General features: G+C 38.9%; 1 protein-coding gene across 2 annotated transcripts in view; it reads left to right on the top strand.

The window, feature by feature from the left end:
• The window catches only part of igsf9a (immunoglobulin superfamily, member 9a), a 55,907-nt gene that overhangs the window by 14,505 nt on the left and 22,889 nt on the right, over positions 1-18,513 (top strand). For both annotated transcript variants that reach the window (XM_027278644.1, XM_019268090.2), the window contains exons 4-8: positions 4,796-4,942; positions 8,547-8,695; positions 9,414-9,525; positions 12,800-12,941; positions 18,309-18,454. In XM_027278644.1, coding sequence (XP_027134445.1) covers positions 4,796-4,942; positions 8,547-8,695; positions 9,414-9,525; positions 12,800-12,941; positions 18,309-18,454 — 696 coding nt within the window. The remainder of the gene's footprint in view (positions 1-4,795; positions 4,943-8,546; positions 8,696-9,413; positions 9,526-12,799; positions 12,942-18,308; positions 18,455-18,513) is intronic.

Below are 18,513 nucleotides of genomic sequence, written 5' to 3'. Positions count from 1 at the left end.
TAGAAGAAGGAAAATCAATATCTGTGGGGCATCCTTCACTCTCAATAAAACAGAGAGCAAAGAAAACACACTCTGTGGCCTTTTTAAAGTGTTCCCTTTTTGTCAGTGAACAGCTTGCTTCTCTATGAGTATGTATAAAGCATCTGAAACCTTCAGAACAAGTTGATTTTGTGTGAAATGAGACATTTTGAAGTTATTGGAGTTTGACGCTCGACCCATTTCGTGATTCTCAGTGCTTTACAAGAGACAATTAAGAAATGAGAAGAAAAACAAAAAGCAGGAATGAAAGCAACTTAATGGTAAAGCAGGAGTATCATAAAAGTCAAAGCAACTGTAAAACAAAAGCTGGTCTCTTGCATACATTTTCGCAAAGGATCTCACTTCACAATGCTCTTTCATCCATCTCTAACCACTTCACACAAAGGTCTTTAATTAGCATTTCAGCATGAATGCATATATTTTTTTTATTCTCATTTTTGAAAGCAATTGTCTTAAAGATAATAACTGCCTCATTCAATAATCTCCTCTGTTCTGAAAGGCAGCAGAGTCGGCAGGCTTTTCATTTGTAAAGACTTGTATTTCATGACACCGCTGAATGGTTTAGTGTTTCTCTGTCACCTGAGAGAGTATTGATAGACGGGGGCCTTTGGGGGACTTGAGTTAGAAACAGTAATTACAGCAAATAAATGCATGGGGAAAACTGTGTGTATTGTGACATCAAATGAACTGATGGGAGGGTTATTGTTTAACTTGGGCCAGACCTAAAGCTCTTCTTTGGCTGATGTAGTGAGCAGATGGGGAGATGAGCAGTGTTGTTGGTGGGGGTGGAGATTCTACCTATTGTCAGTATCATTTTCAGTCCCTGCTGGAGCACTCTTATTTAGTTACCTGTCCTGGGATCTGTGGGATCATTTTAGTCTCCGTCTCAGCAGAGCTTTTTCTCATTTACAGTTACTGAAGTTAATATCTCACAGCAGAACCATAAAGACACCTAATGCCTGAAAGATTGAGACAATCACCAGCAGGGAAGTTTATTTCTTCAATTTATTTAGATCCCCTTAAACGCTCAACAGCAATAACAACTAGTCTTGCTGTGATCCCTAGAGCAGTACAAGTACACTGTATGTGTGGACACTTCTACACCCACATACGTGTTGGTTGGACACCTCATTCCAAAACCACGGCCATTAATCCGCTGCTTAAACAGCCTTCACTTTCCTGGTTTTAGGCTTCTCAAAAGATTTTGGAAACTGACCTGCAGGGATTTGCTCTAAGTCAGCCACAATAGCATTAGATGTCCAACAGTGATCAGATCTGGCTCACAGGAAGTGTTCTAGTTCATTCTAAAGGTGTTAGATGGTACTTGAGGTCAGAGCTCTGTGTGGGCCAGTCATCTTCTTCCACACTAAAAATCAATCTATATGCTGCTGGTTTAGTGTTATTATCATGTCAGGAAAGGGTCTAACCCAGACCGCTGTCTAATACAGGTTTTCTTAGAATTTCTTTACCCTGGGTACCACGTCTGAAAAGTCTTAGTCTCTCCAAGTACCCTTATTATGATGAACATGAAAATACAGCAGTGGAAGCCGACCCAGCTTCAGATCATTTAGGCAGGAGACAGGTTTATTCCTACAAAGAACATTTATTGTTGACTGTTGACTGATTCAAGAATTAATTTGTTAGGGGTTGTACTGATCCACACTTCACTTCCTAATATTTGAAACCATGGTAGCAGTGTTTCACCCCCAATTACTAACTTACCATTACATTTGAGTAACTATTCACAGATGTTTGCACTTGCTAAACACTACATGCATGAGCGTGGCTACAAAGCAGCCTGATAACAAAGCAAAGCAAATGAAATATAATATGGTTTGTAATTATTAATTATCTCCAACCACTTATCCTCATCAGGTCACGGTGGAGCTGGAGCCTATCCCAGCTGACTTAGAGTGAGAGGCGGAGGCGAGTACACCCTAGTCGCCAAGTTATCACAGGGCACAGTTATTCACACTCACATTCACACTTACAGGAAATTTAGACACCAGTTAATCTAATGAATTCATGTCTTTGGACCACCGTGCTGCTTCGTCAATTATTTTATTTTAATTTTAAACAGTATTTCAGGTATTCCTGCTGGAAACTACAGGAAAGCTGCATACCTCCAGTGGTACCTGTACCATAGATTGAGAAACAGTCTAAAATAAAATAAAAATATTGTCATTATAGCATTAAAGGTCCAGTGTGTAGAATTTAGTTAAATCTAGCAGTGTCATCACTACACTGCTCTTTCCTCACCTCACTCTCACTTTCCTAGTATAAAGGACAAAAACAAAAATTGAAAGGCTTCCATGGAGGCTGTCAACATGACCCGCTCCCACTGTAGATATAAAAGGATAATTTAAAGTAACAACATTTAAAAAGATACTTATTTCAGGTGATTATACATGCATGATTATGAATATTACATTCCATGTCCCCAAAGTTACACACTGGACCTTTTTAATATTTCTCCTCATTAGCAATAATGGGCACGGCCAGCCCTAGGCTTCTGGTGGTCCTAAACAAGGTTTTGTTTGTAGCCCCAAAACACAACCAGATTTTTCTCATGTATTATGTCAGAGGTGCTGTGGTCACACATGTTAAGTGAATACTACAAAGACAATTAATCTTCTGACAGTTTGCAGCTAAATGAAGATATTAACCAGAGGTCCTGTCTGATCAGTAAGAGTAAGGATAAATGCCAAATTATGATGATGATGATTTGCACACAGGACAACTTAACATTCTATTTTTTATTTTTTTTTTTATGAGGGAGATGCTTTGTGACTTCCCCTGTAACCATAGTAACTCACGCTGACAGAGGGGAGGAAGAGACGCTGAATAAAGCCGTTTTTTACATATATACTCCAGACAAAGTCGTTATTTCACGTGTAGGACACGACAGGAGATTGTCCGAGTCAGACGTGTTCTCGGCACGTTTTGATGACAAAACCCAGTCTCAAAATGTCAAACAGTTCTACGACACAGCATTACGCTGTGGACAGCACGCAGACAGACGAGCAGCACCGCGCAGCAGTAGGTTAATGGACGTGTGGTGTGAGAGCATGTGGAAAGGGTTAATTATATGAGTCTCCTGCTCACTGTGTGAAAGCAAGTCAATCAATTTAACACTGTCCAGAGTGAGGAGGGAGCAACATAGAAAGTCACAGTGGATGCGTGGCTCCCCCGTAGCAGCTGTGGCCCTAAACAGCGTGTAGACTGTTTGTGCCAGCAGCCGGCCTTGCTAACGGGCCTAACAGCCACATTCATCTGGTTGTATAATTTGAGACAAAAGAAAAACAGGAGAACAAACGATATCTGAAAATAAATCATTCATTGGGGAATTAAATCAACTAAATATATAAATGGAAAAAAAAAAACAGTATCAGCAACACAGTGTATCCTGCAATCAGTAATTGCCAACAAAAACAATATGCACCAATGCTATTACTTACTATTCCCCATTCTTTTATTTTCATAATAATAATGATATTTATTAAAGATTTTTCTTCATGACTGATATGATAAAGAGTTCTAAATGATTCTGATGGATTACCTCATACATAACTGTTTTCTTTAATGGCTCAGAGTGCAAGGAAGAACACTGAAATGTTGTTTTATTGCCAGAAACAAGTCCAAGGTTAAAATTTACCTACCACACTCACTTTGTTAAGAGACAAAGAAATTTCCCTTTTATGTATCGGCCTCTCTCTGCTCTCTCTCTGTCTCATCTGGCCACACACTCAATTTACCTTGCATTCAAATCTCTTGCAATCATGCATTTTCAAATGGCAGCAGCCGCAGCAGTAGTGGCGTTGGTCATGCTCTTATTTGATCTCCACCCTTCCCCTTCCCTTTTATCTGACAACTCCCAGTCACGGTCCTACGACATCCCTGGCTCAGCACAACCTTTCCTCTAAGGTGCTATGTTGACCTATATCACGCTCAACCAGTAAACATGAAACAGGAGGGAAAAAAAAAACTGCCAGGGGTCAAAGGGTAGGATTTTGAAATGCACTAATCCCTTGACTGTGTGCCGATGTGTATTTTGCTCTACTTTAACCCCCCCTCCCATATTTTCCCCTGTGGATTTAGTCCCTTTTGGCAGCTTGGAAAAGTAAATAAGGCGTGTTATCACTGCCAACATACCTAACTTCAACTTCCTGGTTCTTTTTGACTGTCAGGACTGTCCCTCCCTGCCACAGTCACCGGAAATCAGAGCCTCTGTTAATAATTACCATCACAGCACAGTCATCCCAGCAGCACCGAGGCTTTCACACTGCAGTATGTGTGCTTTAAAGTGTTTTTATTTTTGAGATGGTACAGAAATAAGACTCGGTGCCATACCTTAATGCTTTCACTGACAGCTTCTCTTCAGCCATGCTGCCATTAGGGCATGTGTCTGTCTGATAAAGTGTAAAAACTAGATGGACACCGGAGAATGTGGGCTGCAGACTGGAAAAGAGGTTGATGTGGCAAGCTACTCTCTGGCTCGAGGGATCCGTCACCTGGCAACCAGGAGGATCACATGTCAATGTTTGCGTGTGCTCGCGTTAGGTGTTGTTTGTGTGCGTTTGTGCATGTGTCGGTGTAGCTGTTCTAGGCTACATTGGAGAGCAGAACAACAAAGCCTTACACTCCTAACAGTTACACAGAGCTCAGACCTGACAAATGACAAGTGAAATCAGCATCACGCACGCTCTTGCTTGTCTTATACCCCCTCACCTTTTTACACTGCATTCTGTTTCTGCAGGGCGAGTGTCTCTAGTCCGGATCACTGCCCTGAGGCTGGAGGGCCTGCACCTCGATGACCAGGGCTCATATGAATGTCGAATACTCTTACTGAATGAACCCACAGATGAGCTGCAAAACGGCACCTGGACTCTGCTTTCTGTAGCAGGTGAGTAGTCGTGTATGTGAAATATTGTTTGTTTGTTTGTTTTCATATCTGTATGGCTGAAAGTAGATTATATTCAACTTTCCTGAGGTAAAACCAAAGGTTTGGCCCCGTTGTGTGGTACACAGGAAGTCAGAATGGATTACTTTTGATGTTCAGTGTAAATTCCACAATAAAAAAAGCCATCCTCATGTAGGCATGCTGCTGAATAGAGCTGGATATTGAGCTATAATCATTTTTGTTACCATCTGAAATGTGGTCAAAGGTGGTAGTAATACCTGGTCAGGTTCATAATGTTCCTTATTCTTTGATTAAATACTGATTGAAATCATAATTTAGACTGGATTCTGCGTTGACAAAGCTCTTGTATAGCTGCTAGTGCATACTACCACAGAAAGATGATACTATATTTCAATATGTTTGTGCAAACAGTGTCTAATCTTCAAACCTCTTGGTTGGATGTTTCTGATGGTGAGTGATTGACTGACATCCAAAGGCCAGTGTTGCTAGGAGATGCTGCCGCGATGCACTGCCGACTGAAGTGCGCCATCGCGCTGCAGCAAGTTTCTTTTTACAACATTAAACCCACAGGGAACCATCTGTGCTTTTTTTTTTGCATTTCGCACTAAGTGGAACTTAGTTATCCTAGCATGGTAGCGTGAGCACGGATTTTTTCAGCTGCTGAGTCAGCGGCAGTTCTCACACAGTGTTGTGTTTCGGAGGAACATGGTTAAGCTCGCGAGGAGGGCTTAGCAAGTGTTAGCTTTCTCTATTTCATGGGTCACCTCACTGGTGCACCCATGTTCAATGTGCAAGAAAACCTTCTCTTGCAGGTCCTTCTCAATGGAGAAAACACTGTGCCGTGTTAGGCAACCCCACATGCTAGAAAATCAGTAGTCCTCTACCTGCCTCTAAATGGCCAAAACCTTTTTGGTTTGGAATTCAACATAAATGCATCACCATTTTCTGTGCATTGGTGCTTCACTGAATGCAGCCTGAGTTGGCCCCTGGGTCCATTTGTGGAGATTGCAAATGGTCAGACTGTCTCAGCATTGGGTCCTGTAACTTCTGCACTCAGTGATCTGAATCATAAAGATTAATGCCGGGAGTGCTGAACTCACAGATGAGACAACATCTAACAATGGCTAGACAATAGCAACCAGTGCTGGTTAACTGCCTGTGTGGCCTGTGTAACCACTGTGATAGAACTATTTTACTGACCACCCTGACAAATATATTAAGTAGTATTGTTATTGTTATTGTTATTGTTATTGTTATTATTATTATACCAATCAGTCAGAACCAAAAATTCAAGTGCTCTGGAAAACACTTATCTAAGGGGATGCTGTCACTGCAGGTGAAACTTTTTTAGTGAGATTAATTTTAGTTTCAGCTCAGTATTTAACTCAGCTAAGCAGCAAGAGATGACATTAAAGGTCTGCCAAAAAACAGTGTTTTGGCAGTGTTTTTATTTTATTTTATCTTTTTAAATTTAAGGAACTACTCTCCTTGAATAAGGAGGATGAGACTGAGTCACCCCCTGCATGTTACATGGAAATAAACAGAGGAAAAAAAACCCCCTGATAATCTAAGAGGACAAAGACAGACAGCAGTCAGTTTAGGGGGAGTAGCGAGGGACAAAATCAAGGATAAGGAGGTAGAAGGGAGAGGGCAAACATCGACAAGATACAGGATTTGAAGGTACAGTTTCTGGGTGCTACAAAAATTTTCCTGTAATACAGTTTCAGCAATTTTCCATATATTGGCCAAAATAATGTAAATCAGTAAATTGTCAATATATGTAGATCTTTTGTTTGTCAGATTAGTTTAGTTAAGTCTAATTGAATGCATGCTTTCGAAGGAGCAATGTATAGGACTTAGTTGCGTCTCGCGGTGTTGTTGCAAATTGCAACCCTCTCTTTTCACTCTCCTTTCTTGAGTGAAGGAACACAAAAAAGGTGAAAGACCCTTTTACAGAGCTATACAGAGCCAGTGTATAGTTTGATTGTGGGCTACTGTAGAAACCTGGTGGTTCAACATCTGTAGATATAGTCTGAAGTCTTTTTTTAAATATACAAACATAACAAGTATTTATTATTCTTTTCAGGTGATTGTACACTAATAAAAACATACTTCTGAATATTTATATTCCATTTCTACCATATTCCAGAGCCCCCTGAGTCTTACTGAACCTTTAACTAAAAATATTTACCCCATCTTCTTTTCTTTTCTTTATTCTGCAAAGCACTGCTTAAACAAGAGTTCTTTACAGGTCTATATGTCTAAAAACTTCTTTGAACTTCAAATCAGAATAACTTTTCAAAAACATACTTTTTAAAAGCTTTCCAAACAGATCAGGTATGTTGGATAACTTTTGACTTCACGCAGGTTTTGGAACGAATCATCTCGTGACAAGACTTATCATCATACTTATTGATAGCTTTGAATAATACATCTAAATATGAAATACGCATCATTATTTTTGTTCTTTTGAAGTTTATCTGGATTTGAGAAAACCTTTGCTATCACTCCATGCACAAATACACAGAACAAAAAGCATCAGCACGCCACAGATCAAAGCCAAGTGTGAAAGTTTCACCGAGCTGGTCTGTGTGAGCGTCAGGTTACAGATGAGAGTCATAATAGATTGTGACTGTGCACTTGAGGCCGTGAATGTAACTTCAGTGATGTGCACTGCAGATACACGCTCTGCATCCTCTTGTCTGCACTCTGTATCAACAGTTTAGATAGTGATAGGGAATGCAGAGCTAAATGAACACTCCTGTTGTGTGCGACTAAGACTACTTACATGCAAATGCTTATTTTTTTCTAGGGAGCTAGAGAAAGTATTTGGCGTGTGTGTTTTTTGTAATTATAGATGAGAGTTTCGCCAGGTCCCTCTGTGTACAGATACTGAAACAAACATTTCAACCTGTGACTCAGAAAAGAAAAATAATTCTTCTTCTCTTAAAAAGGAAAATAATGAAGCCATTTTCAAACTAAAAAACATCTCTGTTTGTTGATATACTAAGGTACCGGTATGAATGTGAGAAATCGTGAATAAACTGCAGAAGTTGCAAATGGTTTGTTTGTTTGGAGCGTTTGCAGGCGCCAAAAGAAAAAAGAAAAGCTTTCTATTCTCTGATGATGAAAGCTGAGACGTAACGTGGCAACAAAATGCTCAGGATTGCAGATCTAAAAGGCAGCGTAACTGACAGTTTTACTTCTATAAATGTGTAATAATAATGTAACTTGAGTCATTGAACTGCACACAAGCTGCCGAGCTGCTGTCATACTGTATATAAACTGATAAAAAAAACAACGAGGGACACCAGATTTACTATCTGCTAGTCCAGCTTTTCTCTTTGCTGTTTTCCCTTGTTGCTGCTGTTGAAGTCAGTGAAATGTCCAAATCTGACATTAGGAGTTTCATTCACCTGAACGAACGTGAATCTCTCTGAAGAACTCCTTCTTTTCCCGATTTATTTTATTTTTATTTATTTATTTATTTTTTACAGAAATTCTCATATATCATATCATATAGGTGATTTACTCATTATGTAGATGTGAATAGTTAAATGTTAACTGTCATCTTTTTGTTCTATAGCCCCACCCAGTTTCACCAAAGCCCCGCCTCCTGCGGTGGAGGCTCTGGTTGGAAGTCACCTCTCTCTTGCCTGTGTTGCTAATGGCAACCCTACTCCAACCATCACCTGGCTAAAAGATGGAAGTGCGATTCAAGGCATAAATTATCAGGTATGTTTAGTGTACATTTACCTACCTACCTACATACCTAACTACCTATACCATTAACAAGTTAAAGCCCTGCATTTAAAATAAAATCAAGATTAGAAGTATCAACCACAAAGTGTATTAAAGTAAGTATTGATGACAATCACACTTACTCTTGCTCTGCACAAACATGACCCCTCTGATTGGTGTCATCACCTATCAGTACATAAACAGCATTTTACTGCTACAGCAGGTCGAGATGGAGCTAATTTTAATATCCACATAGGTTGTTTAGTCCAGCGATCCTTGGCCCTGGGCACCCTCCATAGGGTCATGAGGGGTCTTGAAATGTGTTATGTGTGAGGAAATAAGGAAAAAAATATTCCTTATTCACTTTAAAAAAAAAACTTTTTTTCTAATCTTTTCTTTTTTGTGAAGTATTGAATCATTTAAACAGTTATTTTAATGAAATTGTTTGAAAAGTGCGAGGGGGGAAATCACTGCCAAGCGCTGCTGTAACAACTCGGAGAAACCTGAAATATGACGAGAAGCTACACACTGCCAAAAACATCAGAAAACATTGCTGTAATCTTTATGATTTATAATCTGCAAAGGAACTAAAGCCAAATAAAATCTACATCTATCTATCACCTTATAGTCTGTCTATCTATTATATGTATCTGTATGTACTATTTTATCCATGATGGTCTTAGTTTATCTATCATTTCTTATTTATTACCAGGAAGGAGCATTATCTCTGCGAGCAGTGAGCATGCAGTCAGGAGGCCAGTACACCTGCCACGCCTCCAACTCTGAGGGAAACGTGACTCGCGTGACGAAAGTGAAGATCAAAGGTCAGTTGTTGCCCGACGGTTTGTCTGTCTGTCTGTCTGTCTGCCTGTCTGCCTGCCAGTTCCTTCACTCTCTGTGATGTCTGTGTGCCTGACTGGCTTGGAGTCACCGTAATTTACATTTCTGTTTCTCCCTCTTGCATCATTTGAGTGGTAACAGAAACCCAAACTGAATTCAACTCTTACTCTGTTCCTGTGAAGATAACACTGATGTCATGATATGAGACAGCATATCATTTGGGATTTTGGGGGCGTTGCTTTATCGTGATTTGTCTTTTGCACCACGAGACGTGACAGGGTTTCTGAGCTTGTTAGGCTGCTGTAGCTGAGTGGAAATATCTCTGTCTGGTCATCAAATTATTAATATGATTTTTTTTCTCTAAAAATATTCATGGATGAATGTGGTCAAAAATATGTCACGAGATTGAATGTTTTCGATATTTCCAGGTACTAATACACCCATAACAGATCCACAGATGTTTTCAGGTTACAGATTTCTAAATTTACAGTCCACTATAAGGACAAATACATGTAGAATTATGCAAATATGCTACTGTGTATCATTGGATTACACCGACACAGCACTGCATAATACATTGTGGAATTTATTTCTGACTTCTCCCTATACTCCTACTCGTACTCCTCCTACTGCTGATTCTCTCCGGAGAAAACAGGACTCGTCTGAAGCGTCGTGCATGGGGAAATATTTTGCTTTGGCATAATGTCTCCCTGAGTTTTCAAATCATTTTCAAATCTCACAGTGACACTGGCTACATTTTGGATAATAATCACCATGAGCCCAATACTGTTCAGCCTAACTCACATTATCTGAGCTCTGGCTGCGTTTTTCTGCACCGTTGCCACATGGATGGATTATAGTAGACTAAGGGCTGATCTGGATGAAGTCAGCCTGAAAGCTCTAATAAACTCTAAACTGTCACTCGCCCATATATCCATCGAGCAATTAAAGTTGATCAGTAATGACTTCTGCAGAGATCATGTGGTTATTTATAATACGAGACATATGGCACGTCAATCCTTACTTATTAGCTCTTTGCAAATAGAGTAGCTGAATGCAATTATTGTCCAAGGAATTTACATTGGCATAGTTGACAGCACAACACCTCAAGGATATTGACGTCTCTCCTTAGTTACTGTGGTATAATAGGCAAAAGAAAACCATGATTCTCGACACACTATTCTCAAATCCACCGCTTGTTTTCTCACAAAACTATATGTGTTTCTCCTCACTTAACCCAGTGATGTATTGACTTTTCTTCTTCTTCTGTCTTGCTCTGATGCACATTCATCAACATGCTCATCGTATCCAGCCCAGCCATCATAACCTTTCAAACAGAAAATTGTTTTATATTTACAATAACCTAGAATTATCTTCAGGCCACAGGAACTGAAAACAGGTGAGTGTGTAGCTGGTTCACCAAAAAATGGACCAATAGTCAGTAGCACTAGCTAAAGTGTGTAAGATATTTAGGTGGCTCAGAAATGGAATATAATGTGCAACTATGTTTTTATTAGTGTATAATCACCTGAAAATAGGAACCGTTATGTTTTTGTAACCTTAGCCGTGGGTCCTCTTCCAGAGGCGTAGTCTGCCATGTTGAACTACCATGTTTCTACAGTAGCCCACAACAGACAAACTAGTTCTATTCACATTTTTGCACACACACGCAGCCATTGTAGTTTTTCATTCACACTAGGAAGGAGAAGGTGAGGCAGTGTGCTGCAATCAGTAACTACACCGCTGGAAGCCAATAAATCCTACACACCAGACCTTTAAGTTCTGCTGCTTGACTACAGGGATTAAGGATCATTGCGAAATCAACATTAACCACAGAAGAGGTCCAGATTTTGACCCAATACTGACCCACAAATGGAAACTAGCGAATCCTAATGAAAAAAATGAATGAATGATATGCATTAAAGAGGGTTTAGATGTGCATACACCAAATGCAGACTGTAAAATAAGAAGCTTATACTAGGTAACTCTATGTATACCATCCACTGATCCTGACAGACATCAGAGAGGGCCACCAGGGCTTGCATGTATGTAAAAATAGACTGTGTGTGACAATTTTGATTAAAAAATGGTGTGAGCAGGGGTGTTTGGTTAGCAAAAGAGGTGCTGAGGGGCATTTACATTTTCATTTAAATGGTTCCTAATTTGCATGCATTTGTTGTCTTTGATATTTGATACATTTCTTTCCCTTTCTTGATTCATTTTCATTCACTATAACCTATGTAACCCCCTCCATCATTTACCCAGCTTTGATCTGACACGACTTACTGTATACTTTTAACCCCTAATTTACATCAGATGTTGGAATATCACAGAAACCTCATTCTATCAGAATATTTCCATCATCTCCTTCACACTGTACATGATTTTCTTGGAGGTACAGCGTGAACATAAAGTTGCTGTTGTGTGGTGGGTTAGTCAGACTTCCATCGCAGCACCATATAATTCTCAGCTGCTGCCATAGCAATTAAGACAGATCTAAACCGCTGCAGGACAACATATCACAATTCCCCAAAAGAGCGTCAGCTAAAGACTCTATGTAGTATGTTACTGAGCTGTTGATGTATTGGTGTCTGCTATAAAAGCTCTCCAATCTCTCATGAAAACAAATCTGCATCCTCTTTATTGCATTTCGGACATTTAGAAAAGACTGAAGGGTACAGTTGATGCATGTCTTGTGTTTATATGAATCGATTGTGACACTTTTAATATCTTTTCCCATTTTTCACCTGTGTGGCTCTTACAAAGATCTTCCCATTTCTTTCCTAATGCGCTTGCGGTTAACGTAAATGAGGTGCTTTGAACAGGGGGCAAGAAAGGTAAACACTGACAGTGAAAAATCTGCGAATAGACTACTGAAATTGGAGTTTGGCTTTTAATTGGGTTACTGCATTGACGTCTCAATGAGAAACACTGATGCAGTTCCTCAGGCATCTGTCTTGATATAAGCAATGATTAAGGGACACCTCTTGTGAAGCAGTCATGCACTCAAAGATGAAGTTAAGTCATTCTGACGCAAGTTAAACGAAATATTTTGAGTGAGTGAACGCCAATTACATGAAAAAAATAACATGTTTTGTTGTTTGTGTGAAACCAGTGTCTCAGAAAAATGGGCACAACAGTCCCGATGGAATTGTGACTGACATTTTCAAGTTATTTTCTGTAATTCTGTAAATAATAATTGTAGCCATTTTTGTGAAACTGTGATTGTTTTTTTTTTGGTAATCTGCCTCCCTGCAGGTCCGCCTGTCATTGTCATTCCTCCCAAAAGTACCTCTCTCAACATGTCCAAGGATGCTTCTCTCACATGCCAGGCGGTGGCCGACCCCCCAAACATGACGTATGTGTGGCAGAAAAATGGAGAGAACGTCTATCACGTGGAGTGAGTGCACTCATTACTCTGTTCCGGAGCAGTCCATTTTGTACCCTTTCAGTGTTTAACATAGTGAACTTGTGGAGTAAAATGTTATCTTTGTGGGTGTGGTTTTTTTTTTTTTCATCATTGTTGAAATGCGTGGGAGTCCAGAAATTCAAATCAACTTTTAATGGAAGATTGCAAAACAAAAACGTTTCACAGAGAAGACTGAAAATAAATCGTCCAAAAGAAAAATTGGAAATATTATATAAACAAAACGCATTTGGCAACCACTTTCACTCAAAGTGCTCTGGCATTTCTAGATATATAGAGACTAAATGTGCATCTTTGTGTTCATAAACACTAAAATCTGCTTCATCAACGATAGAAACTGAAATCCACCTCCACACAGAGGTGTGTTCTCGCCCATGGAGTTGCAATACATGAAAGCCAGTATTATTGGACTAGACCAAGAAAGCAACATTACTTAAAAGCCTGTCTGACGTGCTCATGTGCCGGTCCACTGAATAATTTGATGACAACTTTTGAATTTTCCACAAAAACTGACATGGAGTAAGTGGAGCGATTTCAAAAAGAGATGCAATGCCTGTTTTGCTTTAGGTCTTGCACAGGTGTTGCTATATTCTGAATAGAACTTCTCAAAGTTTTGGTGACCGACAGTCAGCTTGGACAACCTGCACTGCATTAGATGGATGAAATTTACCATAATCTGATCAATTCAATGTGTTATTATTAGTCAGTAATTTATTATGTACCCAGAACCCAGTCAGGTATAAAAAAAAAGTCAGCTTATGAAACTCTTGTTAGTTTGCCAACTAACTTCGGCTTGCACTAAAATAGCAACACTAGCAACTATACAACCCTGATAGTGCTACACCAAGTAGAAGTACACACCACTCATAATGTGTTTTTGGCATTTATGAAGACAGAGTGGTGTGTCTGTCCCCTGGGAGATTCTTGCTTTTGTTGTCACAGTATGCAGCTACCGGTAAAGCATTTTAAGGGACATAAACAGAACTGTATTCATCAAAATGAACAATGAGGTCATTTATGAGTTTTCTTTTTTTTTCCTTGCATAGAGTTAACTTTGGCTGCAGATAATGTTTTTAGAAGCCAACACACAAAGTAGCGCCGCATTAGAGAGCTTTCTTCAGTAGACCGGCAGAGAAAAAGGGCTTTTCGGTAATCAAGCCTACTAGTGATGAAAGAAGGCTTTTATTCTTCCAGTATCTGCCCAGGAGAAAGAATAAAAGAGAGAGAAAGTTGTACATCTGCAATATTCCTGAGATGATAAAAGGTAGATTTTTTTTATTTTTTTTGACTACTTCTTATGTGAAATTTAAATCCGCATTAAAAAACACACACTAAGGTTACTTGCTCGGGGCTTGACATTTTGCCAGTGATTTAAAGTTAGTGTAACTTTTTTTTTTTTTTTTTTTTTTTTTTTTTTTTTTTTTTTTTTTTTTTTGGTGCAGTGTTTTGAATCTCAGTGTTATGTCTGTTCAGATGCAGGAACTGCAGTACCACCCATAAGGTGATATGATTTCAGCATCACATCATATATGTATGAAGCCAGAAGTGCATTGTTATTGATCTGTGATATTAATGTCTAAAATTTTTATATAGTAAAGTTGTAGAAAAGTTGGAAAATGTGTTGTTTTTATGGAAAAAAATAAACCAGACAGGAGTGTTGGTTTTCGGCTAACTCGCCAGGTCAGATACTTGAAAAATCAAGTATAGGTAAATCACTGCATTGATGCAAAAATACAACTATATATATAAATATTGACCACAATGGAGCAATACAAATACAAATACACATATTTATACCTATGATATACCACTCAGAAAAACATACTACTACAAAGTAGCTCCAAAGCTAAGTTGCAGCAGTGGTCAGTGTTTTTAACTCATTGTTTTGTTGTTATGGCACATTTACTGTGTGGTACCCTCTCATTTACCCCACTGGGCGCTCAAACTGTAGACCAAATTGTCACTGGTGAAGAAAGTTGAACAAGGAACAATCCAGATATTTTTCTCTGGAGTTAGTGAGAGACAAAGCCAGACATAAAAGGAGGATGAATATCACACTTACATAAGGTGGAGACAGACACACGACTCCAAATGAATGCTAATGTTGCTCCATGTCTGCTGGATGTGTAAGGCAAATGTTTTCTGAAACATTAGGCAGAATAACTTTATATGATAATAATATACCAGGCGTACATGTTAGATTGCTTATTGACTTCCTTTTCCCAAAAATGACAGCCTAAAAATAAATGAAAGCAGACAATGTGTAATTGTCTCTGTCAAAGACACGCTTAAAATACAAAATTCATAGACAGTTTCAATAAAAGCTTCAGTCACAGTACTTTAACAAGGAAAAATAAAATTGTCATGACACTGTGAGGCATCGAATGAGCTTTTCTGTAGGAGAGGTTTTACAATAGCAGTGCTCAGTGGTCAGGAGAAGATCGGGGAATGGTTCATGATTGCCTGCACATCATTCACCAGAATATTGAACACTCTTAGAAAACAGTGGCTAGGACAGGAGCAGTTGAGCAGGTGGAAGACTTCATTTGCATTATTACTCCTGAACATTCCTCTATCCCATCACTAACACACTGATGTAAATTACTGTTACACTCAGATCAATACTCAAACCGATTTTGATGAGGGAAAAAGTTTCAGAGAGGCTTTTTCAGAGCCAATATATAATGCTGTTAACAGCTAAGTAGAGAACACACATTCTGATTATATGTGACAAATTTTGGGAACTAAGCTCTTTTGTAATAGCTGGGTTAAAAATAGTCAGGTGCTCTTTGAATACTTTCAGTTCCATTTTTCTCCATTTGCACCATTTACAGTTATTTTTTAAGCATCAAGACTAAGAGCCTACAAAACGCTAGCTGCTGGAAGTGGGTGCAATTATTGCATGTAAAAGAAAATTGTTTTAAAAGTTGGCAAGCTGGGTTATTATTGCTACAGCCCTGCTAGCAGCACTGTGAGGCTGTAATAAATTACAGTTGAGCTTTGAGCTACAGTAAATGCTAACATCAGCTTGCTAACACGCTTGAGCAGATGTAATATTTACCATGATATGAAATGTTAGCATGTGAGCATGTTAACATTTGCTAATTAGCACTCAGGGTTGGGTAGTAGTATAATCAGATTACAAAAGAGAAGTGACTATAATCATCCACTATAATCTGCCCAGATTACATGTGAAAAAATTTGTAATTAGATTATATTTACTTCGTTAAGGGTTACTTGATTACTTTAAAATATGGTAATTTCTAAATAATTCAGCTTCTTTCATGATGAACCAGTGCTCAATTAACTCGCCGTACATTTACTGCTTAGGGTTTAGTGCTACTTGGTGCGACAAAAAGAACTGTGACAAGTCATGATGGAGTGCATTGTATTTGTATTGATTGATATTAGGGATGCACCGAAATGAAAATTTTCAGCCGAAACGGAATAAAAATTAAGTGGTTGGCCGAATACCGAAACCGAATATGAAATGCGGTTGTTAAATTTTTCACAATTTTTTTTACTATTGCATAAATAGCCTAGAATAAATTTGTAGACATGTTTTTTCAAAGAAAGTAAATGTTTATTTAATATCCTTCAAATATTCCAGTAGAATTTCCAGTTAGTATAATTATTATTTCATTTATTTTGTTAGAAAGCCCATGTTGTTTTAATCACTGTTAATTTGTTCTTGAAAGAAATATTATTTAGTTTTATTATATTTCCAGTGAATTTCCATTTTTCCCACGTTCATGAAGGCATCATAGTCATTCCGATGGTCAATAAACGCACCTCGCATGTGTGAGACATAGTTTAGAGAGAAGTTTATAGCTTCGCTAAAGAGCAGTGTATGATGTATTTCTTGCCTGTGTTTTTCCTATATCCTGCATTGTGGGTTTATTGTGTGTGAAAAGAAGAAAAGAATCAGCAACCGTGGCCAGATCACTGCGCACGTTGTTTTATTGCATCAATTGCCTCACGCCACTATTCGGCCTTACTATTCGGCCACTTCACCGAAAGCCGAATGTGGCATTTTTTGCAATATTCGGCCGAATACTTTCGGTTGCCGAATATTCGGTGCATCCCTAATTGATATAATACAATTGATGTCACTAATTACAAAGAAAATTCCATTATAATTTATATTCAGTAACTGACTTTGTTTCAAAGTAATCTGACTCAACACTGTTAGCACTCAACAGAAAGTGCATCTTAAGGTTGATGTAAATTTTGCAGGTATTTGATTATATGCCAAGAACTTTGACCTCATGATGGCACTTGATGTAAAGTTATCCTAATATAATATGGATTATACTCCAGATCCTGAACATCTAGACCAAATATCATGGCAAGCCAAGTCCGGACTGACTGGCACACTGACATCCCCTTCTATAGAAAATCACTAGCCTTGCTAAAAATATAAACTATTATCTATTTCCACTTTCTTAGATGTTCAGGATTTGGTCGAGTAAACAAACTATTTGTAGATTCATTTTGGGCTCAGGCTCTTTTAGTCTGACAATATTTTATTTACCAAACAAGGAGCATCGTTAAGAGTTACACTTGTGTCCAGCTGATTCATGTAAGTCAAATCTTCTGGTTTGTCCTGAGGAAAACATTCGGCTCTTTAGCTGCTCTGGTGCTGGGCGGTAATGTACTGTGGGAGCTTGTTTGCTGTTTGACTGCGGCTGCTGGAAACACTGAGACTGAAAAACACAGTAAATGAGCCATAAAACCAAGTCATTGTGCTAAAAGTACCCAAAAAGCTCTGTAGAGCTGCACAGTTCATTTACAGTTTGTCACTGCGACTGACCCCTTTCACATTAGTCATTAGATTCATTATTAATACTGTGTATATATATATAAAAAAAATCCTGGTAATTGGAACATAAATAAAAACAGCCTTCAGTAACACAGGTTGACATTTATCAATGCAAAGAGTAGTGAAACATTCAGGTTACAGTGCATTGAGTCATCTTCCCCTTTATGGTAATTAACCCAAATGTGTGAGTGTGAGTCGTCCCACGGACACGTATCACCAGCGTGCATATGTAACCTGTTGTACAGTGTTGCAGCGTGCTAGACTCCTCAGCTTTTCTCTCTAGTTTCTCTGTAGATGTAAGAATGTATAAAAACGAGTGGGTACTTCCCTTCCCACTCTTAACTGAAATGAAATAAAACAGTGGTGAATAACATAAAAAAAACAACAACAAAAAAAACACCCGCCTACACCACTGATTCTGTGAGAGTCTGTTTGACTGGAAGAGCTGAATTACCTCTCGCTGTTATTCTGTGATGGTTGTCTTACATGCTCCGGTCTAATTTATTTTTTTTCTCAAGGTCTATGAAGTCACGAGTGAAGATCGTGGTGGATGGGACTCTTCTCGTCTCCAGGCTCATCCCAGAGGATTCTGGGACCTACACCTGCATGCCAACCAATGGCCTGCTGACCCCGCCCACAGCCTCTGCAAACCTCACAGTGATGCGTACGTTTCTGTGTGGAGTCTATCTCTGATCAGTCCTCATGAGACATCATGCCTTTTTT

The sequence above is a fragment of the Larimichthys crocea genome, chromosome IV (genome assembly GCF_000972845.2).
Source record: "Larimichthys crocea isolate SSNF chromosome IV, L_crocea_2.0, whole genome shotgun sequence".
NCBI classification, from domain to species: domain Eukaryota; kingdom Metazoa; phylum Chordata; class Actinopteri; family Sciaenidae; genus Larimichthys; species Larimichthys crocea.
The sequence above is the reverse complement of the archived record's forward strand: the minus strand, read 5'-3'. Positions and strand labels throughout refer to the sequence as shown.